The 20,121-nt window shown below is 43.7% G+C and overlaps 1 protein-coding gene across 1 annotated transcript; it reads left to right on the top strand.

The window, feature by feature from the left end:
* Window positions 1-213: 213 nt before the first annotated feature.
* On the top strand, window positions 214-17,014 carry LOC132516185 (cytochrome c oxidase assembly factor 7). Its single transcript, XM_060142589.1, has 3 exons — window positions 214-364; window positions 4,358-4,498; window positions 15,778-17,014. The coding sequence occupies exons 1-3, from the start codon at window positions 259-261 to the stop codon at window positions 16,224-16,226; spliced, it is 696 nt and encodes a 231-aa protein (XP_059998572.1). The 5' UTR covers window positions 214-258; the 3' UTR covers window positions 16,227-17,014.
* Window positions 17,015-20,121: the final 3,107 nt, after the last annotated feature.

Below are 20,121 nucleotides of genomic sequence, written 5' to 3' on the forward strand. Positions count from 1 at the left end.
CTGCAGAAAGACTGCTACCACTTTCAGGAGTGGGCTGACCAGAGGGAAAGATGGGACGGCCAAAGACTAACAGCATGAGGACAGAGGAGAGCCTAGGCTCCGGGAACGGTGCTTTCCGGGCGCCCGGGTGACCGCGGACCTCGGCGGCACGCCGCTCCCAGGCCCCGCCCCTCCGCCGGCTCACGTGACCGTGAGGCGGGCGGGCGGCGTGGCCAGGGGCAGAGTGGCTGGGTGATTTTGGCTGGGCGAGCAAGAGCGATGGCGGGCGTGGTGGACTTCCAGGACGAGGAGCAGGTGAAGTCCTTTCTGGAGAACATGGAGGTGGAGTGCAACTACCAGTGTTACCGCGAGAAGAACCCGGACGGTGAGCGCCGCCTGCACGGCCCTAAGGACATGTGAGGGCTCGGTGCGCAGGGGCGGGGGGCTGGACGGGTCGCGCGAGCGACCTCTGAGAGGATCTGGAAGGAGCCGCGGGCCGGACACGCGGGGTCTGTAGGACGCGGACGGCTCTTTGTGTGTTGGGGAGGGGCAGGATGGGTTCCACGTGACTTGCGGGGCTCGCAGCCGGGGCTTACTCTGCCGGCACCGAGCCTAGAGGCCGGGCTGGAAAGAAGAGAAGCGCGCGGGCGCTTGGAGTAGAGGGACTGGGGCTACATCAGTGAACTGATAAAACGTCCTGTCCTCGTGGAGCTTACATTCTAGTAGGGGATACTGGACAAGAAACATAAGAAAATAAATGAGATATTATGTTAGAAGGTAGTAAGTGCAATGGGAAGAAGAACTGACTGAGAAGAATCAGGAGTTCAGGAGGGCAATTTTAAATTGAGACGTCAGGGAGAATCATTGGGAGAGTGGCATTTGAACAGTGTTGAAGAAGGTAAGGGAGAATCATGCCAGGCAGAGGTAACAGCTAGTGAAAAGGCTCTAAGGCGTGAATGTGCCCCGTGTGTTCTGGGAACATTGAGTTGACTTCAGTGTGTGGGTGGATGGTGATGTCCAGAAGGGGCCACCCAGAGCAGCCAGTACCTTTGGGTGGTTTTCTTCTTCTTACTTCATTTTTATAAAGGGGAAAAAAAATGGCACTGGCCCTACCTTCAAATAGCTTGCAGTCTAGCTGAAGCTGACCAACTACACAGAGTTGCTCTGCAGTGTAAGATGGCTTAAAAAGAACTCAGGGCTGTTCTTTGAGGGCTGGTCTATGCCCTGAGTGTAGGGAGATTTCACAGGAGTTGGAGTCACTGAGGAGCAGAATGGTTGGGGAAGACTTCTGGAAGAGGTCAGGAGGGATAGGCAAGTAGTGTTGATAAAATGGAGCAGAGGAAGAGAAGAAAATGCTCTTTTGAAAGGTTGAAGTCAGAATGTAGTCAGAAATAAGATTGACGGGGACCCTGGGCCACAGTGTGTCAGACCTTTTTTTTTTTTAACATCTTTAGTGGAGTGTAATTGCTTTACAGTGGTGTGTTAGTTTCTGCTTTATAACAAAGTGAATCAGCTATACATACACATATATCCCCCACATCTCCTCCCCCTTGTGTCTCCCTCCCACCCTCCCTATCCCACCCCTCTAGGTGGTCACAAAGCACCCAGCTGATCTCCCTGTGCTATGCGGCTGCTTCCCACTAGCTATCTACCTTACATTTGGTAGTGTATATAAGTCCATGCCAGTCTCTCACTTCGTCCCAGCTTACCCTTCCCCCTCCCCATTCCTCAAGTCCATTCTCTACATCTGTGTCTTTATTCCTGTCTTGCCTCTAGGTTCTTCAGCACCATTTTTTCCCCCTAAGATTCCATATACATGTGTTAGCATACGGTATTTGTTTTTCTCTTTCTGACTTACTTCACTCTGTATGACAGACTCTAGGTCCATCCACCTCACTACAAATAACTCAATATCGTTTCTTTTTATGGCTGAGTAATATTCCATTGTATATATGTGCCACATCTTCTGTGTCCATTCATCTGTCGATGGATACTTAAGTTGCTTCCATGTCCTGGCTATTGTAAATAGAGCTGCAATGAACATTGTGGTACATGACTCTTTCTGAATTATGGTTTTCTCAGGCTATATGCCCAGTAGTGGGATTGCTGGGTCATATGGTAGTTCTATGTTTAGTTTTCTAAGGAACCTCCATACTGTTCTCCATAGTGGCTGTATCAATTTACATTCCCACCAACAGTGCAAGAGGGTTCCCTTTTCTCCACACCCTCTCCAGCATTTATTGTTTCTAGATTTTTTGATGATGGCCATTCTGACTGGTGTGAGGTGATGCCTCATTGTAGTTTTGATTTGCATTTCTCTAATGATTAGTGATGTTGAGCATCCTTTCATGTTTTTGTTGGCAATCTGTATATCTTTGGAGAAATGTCTATTTAGGTCTTCTGCCCATTTTTGGATTGGGTGGTTTGTTTTTTTGATATTGAGCTGCATGAGCTGCTTGTAAATTTTGGAGATTAATCCTTTGTCAGTTGCTTCATTTGCAAATATTTTCTTCCATTCTGAGGGTTGTCTTTTCGTCTTGTTTATGGAGTGTTTCAGACCTTGAATGCTACGGAAAGGCATTTAGACTTTATTCTGTAGGCAGTGGAGAGCCATACATGCTTTTGTACTCTGGAGATGTACGGAGCAGTGAAGTAGGGGAGGGTGGGCATATAAGAAGGGCAGGCTGCGGCACTTTAGAAGGAGAGCCTGAGAGGAGGCTGTAGTTACTATAGCTACTTCTATATTAGTGTTCAAAATCATCATTTCTCACCTGGATTACTGAAATAGCCTTCTAACTTGGCTCTCCATTTGCACTGTCACTCACTTAAGATCTATTCTCAACTCACAGACTGATGTTTAAATTTTTATTTTGTTATTTTAAATGTTTATTCGTTTTTTAAATGACAAAATAACACATTTTTGTTATTATCAGTGTTGGAGTATGTCCCTTCACACTTAACTTACTCCATATTCATCCAGACACATACAAACATATATATTAGAATGACCTTTTAAAAATGCAAATCGGGGGCTTCCCTGGTGGCGCAGTGGTTCAGGATCCGCCTGCCGATGCAGGGGACACGTGTTTGTTCCCCAGTCCGGGAAGATCCCACATGCCGAGGAGCGGCTGGGCCCGTGAGCCATGGCCGCTGAGCCCGTGAGCCATGGCCGCTGAGCCTGCGCGTCCAGAGCCTGTACTCCACAATGGGAGAGGCCACAACAGTGACAGGCCCGCGTACAGCAAAAAAAAAAAAACAAAAAAAAAAATCGAATCATATTGCTTCCCTTCTTAAAACCCTCCAGTGGTTTGCCATTGACTTGGAGTAAAATCCCAATTTCTTCCTATCTTCTACAAGGCCCTGTGATTGGTCCCTACCTTCTCCTCACTTCCTGCCTCTTTCTTCCTGGATCCAGCCACATTATACCTTATTTGTGCCAAGCTTATTCCCCCTTTTGGGTCTTTTTATTTACTGTTCCTTGTGCCTGAGACTTTCTGCCTCCTTCCCATTTCATTGTCTTTAAATAGCTAGTTCATTCATGTTATTCACATCTCAGCTCACGCATCGAAGTCCCCAATAAGGCCCTCCCTGATCTTGCCCAGTCTGTGTTAACCATTCCCCCAACATGCACAACGAACTATCTTATCATCCTGTTATAGTTCAGTCATATTTGTTTATTAAGATTTGAATGCATCTTGCTAACCTATTTACTTATTTATTGTATTTCCTCCTCTACAATGTAATTTTTAGGCAGGCAAGTGACTGTATTCCCAGCAACTAAAGCAGTGCCTTGTACATTGATGCAGATAGATGCTCAAATATTCGTTGAATGAAAATGAACAAGAGATGGGTGTTATTGTGGATGAAAAAAAAGGGACAGAGGAGAGAGATGTTAAGGAGGGACCAGAGACTGCCAAGGAGAGGGAGTCTACTTCCAACTCCTTTGGTAGCTGCCATTTCAACTCTTTCTTCTTAATGTACCCAGCCTGGCCAAGGATTAAGGTATAGTCATCAAGGCATCCCTTTCTTGCAGCTATGAAGACCAGCCCATGGACCCTGTTGGTTCTCACTGTTTTACTGCTGAGCTTCCTGAGAAGTTCCAAAGCTAGCAGAGTTTCATTATAGAAGCCAGTGCATCTTTGGGCGGAACAGAGGGCCGGTGAGTGGTGGAGCCAGTGTGGGGCCAAGGTCTCCACAGTCTGTACATTGCTCAGTCCTAGGCTGAGGGCGGACAGTGCCATTTGTAGGAGTGGCTGAACACTACCTGCGCTCTTTAGGAGAGAGGCTGGTCCTCAATAAAAGGCACATCTGGCCTGCCACACCTAGACCCTCCCCACTGCCCCAGACTTGAACAGCAGCTTTTGCCCTTTCCTCACAGGTTGCTATCGGCTGGTGGACTATTTGGAAGGGATCCAGAAGAATTTTGATGAGGCTGCCAAGGTGTTGAAGTTCAACTGTGAAGAGAACAAACACAGTGATAGCTGCTACAAACTGGGGGCCTATTATGTGACTGGGAAAGGTAAGGAGGGGCCTGCTTTCTTTGGTCCTTATCATTGATGGTAGTGCTGACATCACGTCCTGAGGCTCATACTGAGCCCTCTTTACAGAAGGGTCCTCACAGGCATTGGGGAAGCATGTTATAGGAAAATTTGGAGTCAAGAGTTTAGCAAAGTGATGGAGGGACGAGCACAGCCTTTCAAGTCAGGCAGACCTTAAGGAATGCTGTTTGCAAGTAGTGGGACCTTGAGCCGGTCACATTAGCTCTGTGCGTCAGTTATATCACCTGTAAAATGGAGAAAAAAATAGTACTTGCTTCACAGGTTTGTTGTGAGGATTAAATAAGGTGATGTAGGTAAAGGCATCAGCATGTGCCTGGCACAGAGGAAGGGACCAATAATTAATTCCTTTCCATCTGCTTTTCTCCTCATGACCTAATTGCAGTTGGTATTCAGTAGTATTTAAGTTATCTATTGCTAAATAACAAATTATCCCAACAAACCTATCATTTCACATAGTTTCTGTGGGTCAGGAATTTGGGAGTGGCTGAGCTGTGTGCCTCAGGGTCTCTCAGTGAGGTTGCAGTCAAGACATCAGCCAGGGAGCCAGGGCTGTAGTCCTTTGACGGTTTGACTGGAACCAGAGTTTCCAATCCTAAGCTGGCTCACTTACACGGCTGTTGGTGAAAGCTTCTGTTCCTTGCCAGCTGTTGTCAGGAGACCTCAGTTCCTTGTCACATGGATCTCTTCATGGGCTACTTGTATGTCCTGGTGACATGGCATCTGGCTTCCTCCAGAGTGAGTGATCCAAAGATGGAGCAAGATGGAATCCACAGTGTCTTTTATACTATACCCTTGGAAGTCACACACTTTTCATTTCTATTCCACTCTGTTTATTAGAAATGAGTCAGTAAGTTTAGCTTACACTAATTGGAGAAAACTTAAATTCCACCTGTTGAAAGAAGGAATATCAAGAATTTATGGGCTGGGACTTCCCTGGTGGCGCAGTGGTTAAGAATCTGCCTGCCAGTGCAGGGGACATGGGTTCAAGCCCTGGTCCAGGAAGATCCCACGTGCTGTGGAGCAACTAAGCCTTGCTCCACAACTACTGAGCCTGTGCTCTAGAGCCTATGAGCTACAACTATTGAACCTGCATGCCACAACTACTGAACCTGTGTGCCACAACTACTGAAGCCCACATGACTAGATCCCATGTTCCGCAGCAAGAGAAGCCACCGCAATGAGAGGCCTGCATGCCACAACGAAGAGTAGCCCCTGCTCGCCACCACAACTAGAGAAAGCCCGTGCACAGCAACGAAGACCCAACGCAGCCAAAAATAAATTTATTTAAATAAATGAATTAAATAAATTAAAAAAAAAGAATTCATGGGCATATTTTAAAACCACCACAAATAGGGAATATGACCTTAGACAGGCAATTCTTTTTTTGCTCACTAGATCATGAGCTCCTTGAGGATGATCCCTTGTTCCCAGTACCCAGTGAAGCCTGGTTAGAAGGATGTTCAGTGAAAGTTTGATCAAGAGGATGTCTTTTAAAATCTCTGGAGCTGTGTGGGCTATTTCTCCCTTCACATGGGACATGGGGTCTATGGTAGTCTCAAAGTTGAAGAAAGTTTAGCATTAATAGGAATATCAGGTTCCCTTGCTTGAACAAAGGAGCATTTCTTTGGCCTAGTAACTCTCCTAGTATCTTTTCCTAAGGAAATAACTGGAAATGCAAATAAAGATTATATGCAAAGATTCTCACCCGAGCATTATCTATCTGGCAGAATTTTATTTTCATTAATTTATAATTTATAAGTAATATATAACTGCATTATATTAATTATTTTTTTTAAAAATCTGGGCTTCCCTGGTGGCGCAGTGGTTGGGAGTCCACCTGCCGATGCAGGGGACACAAGTTCGTGCCCCGGTCCGGGAAGATCCCACATGCTGCAGAGCGGCTGGGCCCGTGAGCCATGGCCGCTGAGCCTGCGCGTCCGGAGCCTGTGCTCCGCAATGGGAGAGGCCACAACAGTGAGAGGCCCACATACCACAAAAAAAAAAAATCTATGTGCCAACAGTAGCAGTTTAGTTAAATAAATAATGTTACTTCCAGCAGCTGGAATGTTATTTAGCCCATTAAAAAATAATGTTTTGGGACTTCCCTTGTGGCGCAGTGGTTAAGAATCTTCCTGCTGATGCAGGGGACACAGGTTTGAGCCCTGGTCTGGGAAGATCCCACATGCCGCGGAGCAACTAAGCCTGTGTACCACAACTACTGAGCCTGTGCTCTAGAGCCTGCAAGCCACAACTGCTGAGCCCGCGTACCACAACTACTGAACCTGCACGCCTAGAGCCTGTGCTCCGCAACAAGAGAAGCCACCGCGTTGAGAAGCCCACGCACCTCAACAAAGAGTAGCCCCTACTCGCCACAACCAGAGAGAGCCTGTGTGCAGCAATGAAGAACCAATGCAGCCGAAAATAAATAAATATATCTTTTAAATAAATAAATTTATTTATTTATTTAATAAATAAATAAATAAATAAATAATGTTTCTACATAAACAGAACACTCTGCTGACATAAATCACAGCGAGATCCTTTTTGACCCACCTCCTAGAGTAAGGGAAATAAAAGCAAAAATAAACAAATAGGACCTAATGAAAGTTAAAAGTTTTTGCACAGCAAAGGAAACCATAAACAAGAAGAAAAGACAACCCTCAGAATGGGAGAAAATATTTGCAAACAAAACGACCGACAAAGGATTAATCTCCAAAATATACAAGCAGCTCATGCAGCTCAATATCAAAAAAGCAAACAATCCAATCCAAAAATGGGCAGAAGGCCTAAATAGACATTTCTCCAAAGAAGATATACAGATTGCCAACAAACACATGAAAATATGCTCAACATCACTAATCATTAGAGAAATGCAGATCAAAACCACAGTGATGTATCACCTCACACTGGTCAGAATGGCCATCATCAAAAAATCTAGAAACAAATGCTGGAGAGGGTGTGGAGAAAAGGGAACCCTCTTGCACTGTTGGTGGGAATGTAAATTGATAACAGCCACTATAGAGAACAGTATGGAGGTCCCTTAAAAAACTAAAAATAGAACTACCATATGACCCAGCAATCCCACTACTGGGCATATACCTTGAGAAAACCATAATTCAAAAAGAGACATGGGCTTCCCTGGTGGCGCAGTGGTTGGGAGTCCGCCTGCCGATGCAGGGGACGTGGGTTCGTGCCCCGGTCCAGGAGGATCCCACATGCCTCAGAGCAGCTAGGCCCGTGAGCCACGGCTGCTGAGCTTGCGTGTTCGGAGCCTGTGCTCCGCAACGGGAGAGGCCACAGAGTGAGAGGCCCCCGTACCGCAGAAGAAAAAAAAAAAGAGAGAGAGACATGTACCATGATGTTCATTGCAGCACTGTTTACAACAGCCAGGACATGGAAGCAACCAAAATGTCCATCAACAGATGAATGGATAAAGAAGATGTGGCACATACATACAATGGAATATTACTCAGCCATAAAAAGGAATGAAATTGAGTTATTTTCAGTGAGGTGGATGGACCCAGAATCTGTCATACAGAGTGAAGTAAGTCAGAGCAAAACAAATACCGTATGCTAACACGTATATATGGAATCTACAACGTGGTACTGTTGAACCTAGTGGCAGGACAGGAATAAAGACGCAGACCTAGAGAATGGACTTGAGGACACAGTGGGAAAGGGGAAGCTGGGATGAAGTGAGAGAGTAGCATTGACATATGTACACAACCAAATGTAAAATGAATGGCTTGTAGGAAGCTGCTGCATAGCACAAGGAGATCAACTTGATGCTTTGTGACAGCCTAGAGGCGTGGGATAGGGAGGGTGGGAGGGAGGCTCAAGAGGGAGGGCGTATGGGGATATATGTATATGTATAGCTGATTCACTTTGTTGTACAGCAGAAACCAACACAACATTGTAAAGCAATTATACTCCAATAAGGATGTGAAAAAAGAAAAAAAATAATATTTTAAAATAATTTTTGTTGACATCAGGAAAGGTTTATGATACAATGTTCAGTGAAGAAAGCGGAACACAAAGTTACGTATGATGTGAACTCAGCTATATAATATACTGTGCAAAAATAAAAATGTTCCCAGTTGTTTAGTCTCTGAATTTGGGTCTTGGTAAAGTTTTGGGTTCCTTTTGCCTTTATATCATATTTTACTACATTTTCCACAGGGACTTTTAGTTCCTTATTGAATTAAGGAGAACAAAAGAGGTTGTGGAGGTTGTGAAATTATTTTCCCTTCTCTTTGACAAACTTATATGATTAATGGTTGTGCACTGAGACTTTTTTCTTTCTTAAGTGCTCCTTTGTTGAGCAAATTTTTAGTATTTACTCTGTACAGTGAAGCAAAGATGGACCAGTGTGGGGGAAGAAATCTTTTTTTTTACCCCCTCCCCAGGGAAGAAGTATTTATACTAATACCTGTTAACCTGGGAGAGCTTGATAAGTATCTTTTTGTTGTTGTTATTGTTGTTGTTGCGGTACACGGGCCTCTCACCGCTGCGGCCTCTCCCGCCACGGAGCATAGGCTCTGGACGTGCAGGCCCAGCAGCCACGGCCCACGAGCCCAGCCGCTCCGCGGCATGTGGGATCCTCCCAGATCGGGACACAAACCAGCGTCCCCCACATCAGCAGGCGGACTCTCAACCACTGCGCCACCAGGGAAGCCCCGATAAGTATCTTTATAGAGAGACATGTAAAGTACTTTTGGGGTTCAGTTCTGGGAGCATGTCGTCATCAGGGGGTGCTGAGAGGAGGAGGCATTGAAACTGGTTCTTAAAGGACAGAGCAGATTCTATTTGCTGGAGGTAGAATAGAGTTATGTCTTCTCTTCAGAATAGAGAGCAGGTAAGCAGGTGAAAGAACACAAGAGTGTTTAGAGAATAATACTTAATCCTCTGTTAAGCTGACGTTGTTAAATAATTTCCTCGAGGTCGGGTGTTGTCACAGGAGATCCCATTAGCTGATCTTTGCTACTCAGACTCTTTTGGATTGTTAGTTAGGAGACCTTGGGCCCTGCCATTTCTAAAAGCCAATACTGTTGACCCCCCTGCCTAGTTCTGAGCCTAAGAATTTGCCCTCTGTTCTGAAAACACACCCAGTGTCCTTTCTTGACAAAGACTGGTTAATAACTCTCCTTTTATCAAGGATAGCTTGGGGCAGGGGGGAAGAGTGGGAGGTCACTTTTCATCCTGAGCACTAATGGACAGTGTGGTATCAGGCAAGGCATTTTCCTTCCCTGAGCTACAAATACCTCAGTGACAAGATTGGAGTAATAAGGTCAGCTCACACCTTATTCATAGGATTTTTCTAAGCATCAAATGAACTCACACGTGACTGCTTTGTTAAATTGTAAAACATTCTGTCAGTGTGAACAGGTCTGGTTTGTGTTGGTTGCTGCAGAAGTTACCTTGGATTGGACACTTAGAGTGTCCCAAGGTATTTTGCCCAGGTGTTTTCATCAGTGAAATCAGCTTTGAACTATTTTTGTGAAGCCATTTAAAAGGAAGTGGAAAGTAATTCTGATACATCTCTTTGATGAAATATTCTTAATAAAACATATGAAGATGGGTTTCTAATGGGGAGTGAAGAACAAACACATGATTACAACATGTAAAAACAAGACCAAACTACATTGAAAAGGTAGTAGGAGGAAATACACCAAAAATTAATAGTGGTGGTCTCTAGGATGTGGCAGTGAATAAGTTAGTGATGATAACTGCAAACAAACCTTTATCTCTAGGCAAAACCACTCCAGACTGCATATAGTTGACTGTTTGTTTACTGGAAAATTTGACTTGGAGTTCTTACAGGCATTGCAAACTTAACAAATCCAATATAGAAATCTTAATTGTTTTCTTTTCCTCCCACATATTGCACCCCTTTTGTCTTCCAGTTTAGCAAGTGGTATCTCTCCCTACCTAGTAGCTTGTGGCCAGTTTAGCTCTAAAATATGTTTCAGATCTGTCCTGTCTCTCCCTTTCCTGCTACCATATTTATCCAAGCCACCTTCGTCTCCTGCTTCATTAATGCAGGTATCTAATCTTTCCATAAGGCAACTAAAATGAACTTTTAAGGATATAAACCATGGATTCAATAAAATATATGAAGCAACTATTTTCAGACATTGGAAAATAGGCAGTGCAGTACAGTGATCCCTGAGAAAAGGGAAACACACAGGATGAGCCCCATGAATGATTGCTTTGGCTTTTTGCCTGGAGGTACTTTTCAGACTAGGCACAAAGAGGTGGAAGCCAAGTAGAGTATGATAGTCTTGCTGAACTGATGAGGCAGAGGTCAGAGTTTCTGGCCACTGAGGCTGCCAGAGTTTGCAGGACAGGATACCAGAGAAGAAGGAGCTACACAGAGAAGGAGCTCCAGATAGCCACATAGGGGTGCTCTTAAGTCTTTGGCTCAGTGTTAAGCTGCACATGCATAGGAGGAGACTCTGAGAGACCTTGCAGTGAAAAGCTACTGGGGAGGTGTGAACTGAAAAGAGACTCCAGAGGTTTCACAGTGTTGGGAGTTGTTTGAATTCCACCAGCCAGAGTGGAGAGATCTCATTGAATACAGACTGCAGAAAGGTTCCAAAACTTAGAAACAAGCCTCAAAAGGATCAGGCTGATTCACCAGTGAATTAGTTACTTGTGAGAACAAAACTCAACAGTCTTTAGTAAAAGGTGAAAGATTTATGTGATCTGAAGAGAAACCAGAGTATAACAGTCTTTAAATGAATACAACAAACCAGAGTGAACAAAGTAGCATCTACAATGTCCAGCATAAAGTAAGAAATTGCTAAACAGAAAAAAAGCAGTCAATAGAAACAGACCCAGATGTGACAGGGATGTTGGAATTAGCAGTCAAATATTTTTAAACAAGGAAAATAAATTTATTAAAGGGTTTAAATAAAAGATGGACACAATGAATGAACAGATGGGAAGTCTCATCACAGAAATTGAAACTATTAAAAAGAACCAAATGAAATCCTGCAATTGAAAAACATAATATTTGAAATGAAAAATTCACTGGACAGGCTTAATAGCAAATTGGACACATCAGAAGGAAATAATCAGTGAATTTGAAAGATCGGTGAACTTGAAGACAGGATTGAAGATGTTATGTAAACTGAAGCACTGAGAGAGAAAAAGCAAAACACAGAGCCTCATCCTGTGGGGTTCACTATCCTTTAATCTAACATAACGTATATTGGAGTCCAGAAAGAGAAGAGATTGGGGCAGAAAAAAGTATTTGAAGAAATAACAGTATAAAATTTCCAAATTTGATGAAAAATATCACTCCACAGATCCATGAAGCCTACTGGATCCAAACAGGATAACCAATGAAATCATACCTAGACACATTATCACCATTTGCTGAAAGCCAAAGGTAAAGAGAAAATCTTAAAAGCAGTCAGAGAAAAAGACACATTGAGGGGAACATTGGTGAGAATAATCACTGACTTCTCATCAGAAGTAATGTAAGCCAGAAGACAAAAGGATATCTTTTAAATGCTGAAAGAAAAAAACTGTCAAACTTGAATTCTACTTTATTGAAAATATTTTTTTTACATCTTTATTGGAGTATAATTGCCTTACAATGGTGTGTTAGTTTTTGCTTTATAACGAAGTGAATCAGTTATACATATACATATGTTTCCATATCTCTTCCCTCTTGCGTCTCCCTCCCTCCCACCCTCCCTATCCCACCCCTGAAAATATTTTTTAAAATGAAGATGGGGAATTCCCTGGCAGTCCAAGGGTTAGGACTCCACGCTCTCACTGCCGAGGGCCCAGGTTCAGTCCCCAGTCAGGGAACTAAATCCCACAAGCTGCATGGCACAGCCAAAAAGATAAATAAATAAATGAAATAAATTCATTTTCAGATAAACAAAAGCTGAGTGAATGAGTCGCTGGCAGACCTACACTACAAGAAAAGTTAAGAAAAGTTGTTTGGGTAGAAGGAAAATGATAAAAAGGTGGACACTAGGATCCATACAAAAGAAGAAAGCACACTGGAATATACATGTAAATGTAAGAATTTTTTCCTCATTTCTTAATGTCTTTAAAAAACTGAAGCAAAAATAATAGTTATGGGCTTCCCTGGTGGCGCAGTGGTTGAGAGTCCGCCTGCCGATGCAGGGGACACAGGTTCGTGCCCCGGTCTGGGAAGATCCCACATGCCACAGAGCGGCTGGGCCTGTGAGCCATGGCCGCTGAGCCTGCACGTCCGGAGCCTGTGCTCCGCAACAGGAGAGGCCACAACAGTGAGAGGCCTGCATACTGCAAAAAAAAAAAAAAAAAAAAAAATGCTTGACTTAAAAAAATAATAGTTATATGTTATGGGGTTTACACTATATAGAAGTCAAACAAATAAGTAATATATTTAGAAGTAAAACATGACAGCAGTAGTACAAAGGATAGAAATGTGGTAAATGAAAGTGTACTATTGTAAGGTTCTTACATTATATGTGAAGTGCTGTAATATTAATTCTTGGTAGATTGTGATTAAGTATACATAGTATTTTCACTAGGTAAACCACTGATAAAAGAAGTATTACTAAAAAGCCAATGATGAGAATGAAATGGACTATTAGAAATATACAATTCAAAAGAATTGTAAGAAAGGGAAAAAAGGAACAAAGAACATTTGGGACAAATGGGAAACAAATAAGGTTGTAGACTTAAACCCAGCTATATCAAGAATTGCATTAAATCTAAGTAAACACTCCAGTAAAAGGCGTAGGTTTATCAGGCTGGATATAAAAGCAAGACCTAATTATATACTGTTTAAATAGAAATGTGGCAAGAATGCATTCTCAAAACTGAAAGAACTCAGAGGCTGTAGAAGCTGTACGCTTTTCTAGAAAAATCTATGTGATAATCAGGAAGTAGGTGAATCAAGAGAAATAATTCAGAAATGGAGGAGCTCTGATGAAAAGACTGGTGATGAGCAGAATCCCATTTAGAATGAATGTTGGGCTAATTAGGGTAACTGAATAGAATGTAAATAATATAAACCTTTATGGCATAAAAATGCCACAACATTTACTGAGCACTTATTACGTACTAGGCTCTTTGTAATGACACATTTAAGCTTCCATAATATGAAGTAGATACTATTGTCCTTATTTTGCGGATGAGGAAAACTGAAGCTTTGTAGAGTTTAAGTAACTTGTCTAAGCTCACACGGCCAGCAAGTAATGGAGCCAGGACTGGCGCCTAGGTTTTCTGGCTGCAGAGCCCAGGCTTTGGTAACCACTGTGCTCTGTGTCTCCCGAAGTTGAAATAACATATCTAACAAAAAATAGAAGGCAGGGCAAGAGAGATAGGGAGAAGTGTGAGGTGACAACATCCTCATGAGTCAATACTGTCTGAAATTTGGTTAAAAAAACAAAACAAAACTGTGGTGCTAACCTTTTAATAATCTATAACTCTAGGGGCTCATTTAGGAAATTTCTCTGTTGAAATATTCATTTGAAGTTAGCAGTTTCTTGAGTTTCACTTCAGTTTGGTTGTCTTAACAATAAATACAAGTAAAATCAAAGTTAAATTTTTTATTTACAAGTAGCACGGGTAATCCAGTTTTTCAGAATACACCTGATCCTTGAACAACATGGGTTTAACTATGCAGGTCCACTTACAGGTATATTTTTTTTCAATAATTAATACTATAGTAGTACTACACAGTCCTCTGCTGGTTGAGTCTGCCAATGTGGAGGAGCCACATTTAGGGAGGGCTGACTCTTAAGTTATTCTTGGATTTTTGGTTGTGTGGGCGCCCCTAACCCTCGTATCATTCAAGGGTCAACTCTGCTTCTGTCTAGCTGTCCATTCAGCCAGCTGACATTTAATTTGAACACATGCTATGAAGATGACTGGCATGGTGTCCTCTTAATGATAATGATGGTTATTTCTAGGTGGTATGTTTGGAATGACTTTAAAAACTAAACGTTGAGATACTTAAAATGTTTCTCTTTTTGAGAATGGAGATTTGAAATGTTCCATTAAAAAACAAAACAAAGAAAAAAGTGAGCCCTGTCACCACCTCTCCTTAAAATGATCCATTAGCAGTTTCCCATTGCTCCTAGGATTAAGTGCAAGGTCCTTAAGGAGACCCATCAGACACTCCATGATCTGGCCCCTGCCTGCCCTCCAGCCTCCCTTCCTTAGCGATTTCTGGGTTCTAGCCACATGGGCTCTTTTTCTCTTTGTATTCTATTCCTGCTGCCTGGAACAATTTTCTTTGCCTTTTTCTTTTCTTTTTCTCCACTACATATTTTATTTTCTTTTCCTTCTTTTTTCCATTATATCACAGCTCAAATGTCCCTTCTTTGGGGAAGGTTTCCTTTTTTTAAATTAAATTTTATTTTATTTTATTTTATTTTTGGCTGCATTGGGTCTTCGTTGCTGCACCCAGGCTTTCTCTAGTTGTGGTGAGCGGGGGCTACTCTTCATTGCGGTGCGCGGGCTTCTCATTGCAGTGGCTTCTCTTGTTGCGGAGCATGGGCTCTAGGCACGCGGGCTTCAGTAGTTGCGGCTCACGGGCTCAGTAATTGTGGCTCGCGGGCTCTAGAGCACAGGCTCAGTAGTTGTGGCACATGGGCTTAGTTGCTCTGAGGCATGTGGGATCTTTCCAGACCAGGGCTCGAACCCGTGTCCCCTGCATTGGCAGGTGGATTCTTAACCACTGCGCCACCAGGGAAGTCCCTGGGGAAGCTTTCCTTGACCTTGCCTCCTAGTTCAGAGCCCTGATACATTCTCATAGCATTCTGTACTTTTTCTCCATATGCTTGTCACACTTATAATCATACATTTACTTGTGTGCTTGTTTAATGTCTGTCTCATTAGACCACAGGATTCACAAAGGCAGGGACAGCATCTATTCCTTAGAACCTAGCATATTAATTGGCAAATAATACACATTCAGTATATATTAAAATTAAGCGTTTAATGAAGTGCTTATAAGATGCTATGATCTTGCTGTTACCCCCAGAGGTAGATATTATCATTTCACCCTTTTTACCTGTTTAAGCTTCCTTATAAGATACCATTTGAACAGAAGATTCCATGGCTAAAAAAGCTGGAAAATCTGTGCAGTATACCAGGCCATCTTCTTTTCGTGCTGCCTTAGCTCAAAGTTTATAAACTATATTCAGGAATTGCTCCCTGACTTTGGCCTGAGACATTCAGGTTCTGCCCTGGCTTAGGTTGACCTTTTTTTCCTTCCTCCCAGGTGGACTAACCCAGGATCTGAAAGCTGCCTCCAGCTGCTTTCTGATGGCATGTGAGAAGCCAGGAAAGAAGTCCTTGGAGGCATGCCACAACGTTGGTCTCCTGGCACATGATGGACAGGTCAATGAGGATGGCCAGCCCGATCTGGAGAGGGCCAGAGACTACTACACAAGGGCCTGTGATGGCAGCTATGCCTCTAGCTGCTTCAACCTCAGTACCATGTTCCTGCAGGGCGCCCCCGGCTTTCCCAAGGACATGGGCCTGGCATGCAAATACTCAATGAAAGCCTGTGACCTAGGCCATGTCTGGGCCTGTGCCAATGCCAGCCGCATGTACAAGCTGGGGGATGGTGTCGATAAGGACGAAGCTAAGGCTGAAGAGCTAAAAAATCGGGCCCGACAGCTGCACAAAGAGCAGCAGAAAAATGTCCAGCCTGTAACGTTTGGGTAGTGTGGCCGCCCTCCTAGGCAGCAGTCAGCCTGAGGCTGGCACCTCCTACTTCTGATGCAGCCCTTGGAGGTCGACCTGCTGGAGCAGAAAGACTTGGGATTTAATATCAATAACTCTGATTGTATAGACCCATTGCCCCAGAGTGTCACCTACGGGGATGTAGTCTGAAATGTGTACTTCAATCAGTATTCCTTTATCTGGTGTGATCCACATTGATGGGATTTTGGTTCTCAAACTCTTGCAGCTCTGTGAAAAACAGCAAACCAGTGAGCCATAGAGATTGGAGGGGTGGGCAGGAGAGACAGAGCAGGGAGTTGGAAAAATTAGCAGCCACAGGGCCTGAAAGAATCAGACATCATTATCATCATTATTTTAGTTGGGAGGGCTTAAAAAATCAGAAAGTATCTTGATTTACATAATAGCGGGTTTAAGGAGCTAAGAACAGTTAAATAGTCATGACTGCCACCCTCTGACTTAATCGTTGGTGTGGGCTTCCTTTTTGCCTTTAGAGTCAGATCTTTCAGCAAATTCAGAGATTGGGAATTACGTGTGACGTAACAGTTAAAGGCCGTTGTGCTTCAGGGTTGCTAAAGAGGATACAACATAAGCCTTCCTTTAGCGGAGACATTCACACGTTAAAAATTAACATCCCCAGGCTACTCATCTGGCACAGCTAATGAGGTAACTTCAGCTAGGGATTTGTATGCAAGGGTTGGCGATACGTTTTGTCCCTCAGAGCTGAACCTTTTTAATTGTCCCTGTGAATAAACTATTTTGATTGATTAGTAGTTTGTGTTATTAGTGTTCGCTCCAGATTCTTGGTAAGGTAGAGATTATGCTCTTTGTGGTGGTGGTTGCCTTTTAAGAATGTTTGCTTTTTCTGTTATCTTCCTTACTTGACACTAGGGGGCGAGCTTGTCATTTGCCTGCTGATGACATGATCATTATTTCTGTCATCACAATGTTTTCGGGCTTTCAGTTTTGCAGCGTGTATTGGAGAGGATGTGGAGAAATTGAAAGCCTTATACATTGTTGGTGGGAATGTAAAATGGTGCAGCCACTATGGAAAACAATATGGCGATTCCTCAAAAAATTAAACATAGAATTACCATATGGTCTAGTAATTCTACTTTTGGGTATATATCCAAAAGAATTTATAGCAGGGTCTCCAAGAAGTATTTGTACACCCATGTTCATAGCAGCATTCACAAAAGCCAGAAGGTGGAAACAGGGACTTCCCAGGTGGCACAGTGGTTAAGAATCCACCTGCCAGTGTAGGGGACACGGGTTCGAGCCCTGGTCCAGGAAGATCCCACATGCTGCAGAGCAGCTAAGCCCGCATGCCACAACTACTGAAGCCTGCGCACCTAGAGCCTGTGCTCCGCAGCAAGAGAAGCCACTGCAGTGAGAAGCCCGTGCACCACAATGAAGAGTAGCCCCTGCTTGCCGCAACTAGAGAAAGCCCGCACCGCAGCAATGAAGACCCTGTGCAGCCAAAAATAAATAAAATAAATTAATTAATTTTTTTAAAATGCAAAGAATAATAATATATTGTCCAGCAGGGTCCAAGGCCGTTTCATATCCAGGTTGCTATGGGAAGGAATAGGTTGATAAGAGCCAGCATGGTTGAGTTTCTCACTTCTGTGCAACCTTTGAGGTAAGGTTTGAAAATGGGTTTTCACACTCTGGTCTCAGCAAACAAGATCATTACTCTGTCTTCTGGGCAGCAGGCAACTATATCCAACATTTTTCCTCCATCCCAGGCTTGAGCTGGATGGTGCAATGGGGAAGAAGTTTCATAATTGACTAGTGGTTTGTGTTCTCGTTAGTGTTCTCACTAAAATCTCAGTGTAGTGCTCAGGGCTGTGAGAAAGGGAATCAGGAGTCCCAGAGAGAGAGGAGGAGGCTGGGGGGTCTCGAGATTTGGGTGTTGTCATACAGAGTCACACTGAGGGGTTTTGAGCGGGAGAATGAAATGATTACATTTGGAAATTAGATCACTGTAGTGTGGAAAATGGATTAAAGAGCCTGTGGGAGTAGGAGGAGGGTGGATTCAAGCATGGGGTTAAAAAAAACCCGGATTTCTAGCCTGGGCACATGGATGGATAGGGGAGCCACCCGTATTGATTTGGAGCCTTTGAGATCAAGGGGAACAAAAAAACTTTTTTGAGCTGTTTGCTAATTTTTTTAAAAATTTAGAAATACTTTACATTTTAGTTTGTCAAAGTTTTATGAAATTGCTTGAAAAATTTTGTGAGAGGCAGCATGGCAGAGGAAAAAGGCCTAGACTTCGAAGGCCCTACCGATGTGGGCAACTCTGCCTTAGTCAAAGAATTACTGAGTGCGAGTGTTAAAGAATGAGAAAATACAAATTAAAAAATAATTTTATGTATTTAAAAAGCATTAAGTAATCACTGGGGAAAAAAAAAATCAAAACTGCCTTGGCTTCCTGACATTCGTTTTGCAGTTTAGATCTCTTATTTTGAATTCTGCATTGAGGTTGGGGGCACCAGACTCTCCAGTTCCTGGGGCTGAAGGTCTTAACCTGAGGACTAATGTGGTTTTGCCTTTTATGGGCTGCGCCATCCTGGGCAAGTTACCCAACCTTCTGGGTCTCAGTTTTGTCACCTCTCACATGGGGACAACAATGCCTTCTACTAGGGTTGTTAAGATTAAATAGTAGCTCCTATCACAGAATGATAGCTGTTCCTTTAGAAAGATTTTTATGGGACCAGATTTTACAATTAGATAATTGTTTTCTCTGCAAGTGGCAATGTTTGCTTGTGAGGTAGTCTAGCTTCTAAAACAGGCTGCCTTTGCTGCCATTCTGTTCACATCCAGGGAGCTGATGGGCCTCAGCTCTCTAGGGGTGTGCAGGCATCAAACAGCTGCAGGAGGCAGGCCTGATGAGGGGCTGGGGTGGGCCCTGCCTTGCCTCCTCCCTTCTCTTGCTGCCCCAGTGGAGAGAGAGTCCCTGAGAAGACTTGCACCTGCTGGGGGCCCAGAGTGGAAACTATTCCCAGCTGGTGCCCCTCCCCAGGCTTGAGGAATGGTGATTGTGTTACAGTTTATAAATCAGGCCTCCCCACTGTCTGAAGGGGAAAGGCCAAAATTCTTTCCCCAACACGTATCCCCACCCCCATGATACAGTCCCTCCTCTGTATTTAGCCCCATCTTGTTCCTAACAGGCTTCTGCAACAGCGAACTGCTTGTACTTTCTGCACTCCGCCCCCCACCCCCAGTCACTCCCCATGGCCACCCCCCCCCAGCCAAAAAAAAAAAGTAATAACAAAAACACCCAGGCTGGTTTTTTTACTTCCCTGCTTTTTGTTTTGCTGGTTCCTCTGTCTGGAATGCCCTTCTACCTTTTAAGTAGAATGCCTTTCATCTTTTAAGGTTCTGGAAGCATTCCCTTCATCCCCCAGGCCAGGATAGAGGTTTTCTATAGTGCCCCGAGTTGTGTTATTTGTGTATTTATGGTCTCCACGTCCAGCAAGACGTGGAGTTCCTGGAGAACAGGGACTTGAGCCTGGGTACATGCTAGGCCAACAGTTGCTGCTTGCTGAGATGAACAGCACAGAGTGGCATCTTAGCCAACCACCTCAAGATAAATCAGGCTCAGGCTCCTCTCGGCACATCCAAAAACCGGTGTAAGCTGCAGGACTGTACTGGTTTTGAAACTAACTGCTCATCAAGGAAAGCTCCTGTCTAAGCCGGAGGTGGCACATGAATGGATGGGTACTCTTTCTTGGATTCTATTCAGGAAGATGTCTTTTAAAAAAAGAATGTTTTTGAAACAATGAAGGAAAAGGACCTAACACAGGGCCACCCTGGCACCCTAAAGTACATGCTCAGTAACTTAATGCCAGCAAACCAGTATTAATATCCTCATGGC

This window comes from Lagenorhynchus albirostris, chromosome 2, assembly GCF_949774975.1.
Source record: "Lagenorhynchus albirostris chromosome 2, mLagAlb1.1, whole genome shotgun sequence".
NCBI lineage: Eukaryota > Metazoa > Chordata > Mammalia > Artiodactyla > Delphinidae > Lagenorhynchus > Lagenorhynchus albirostris.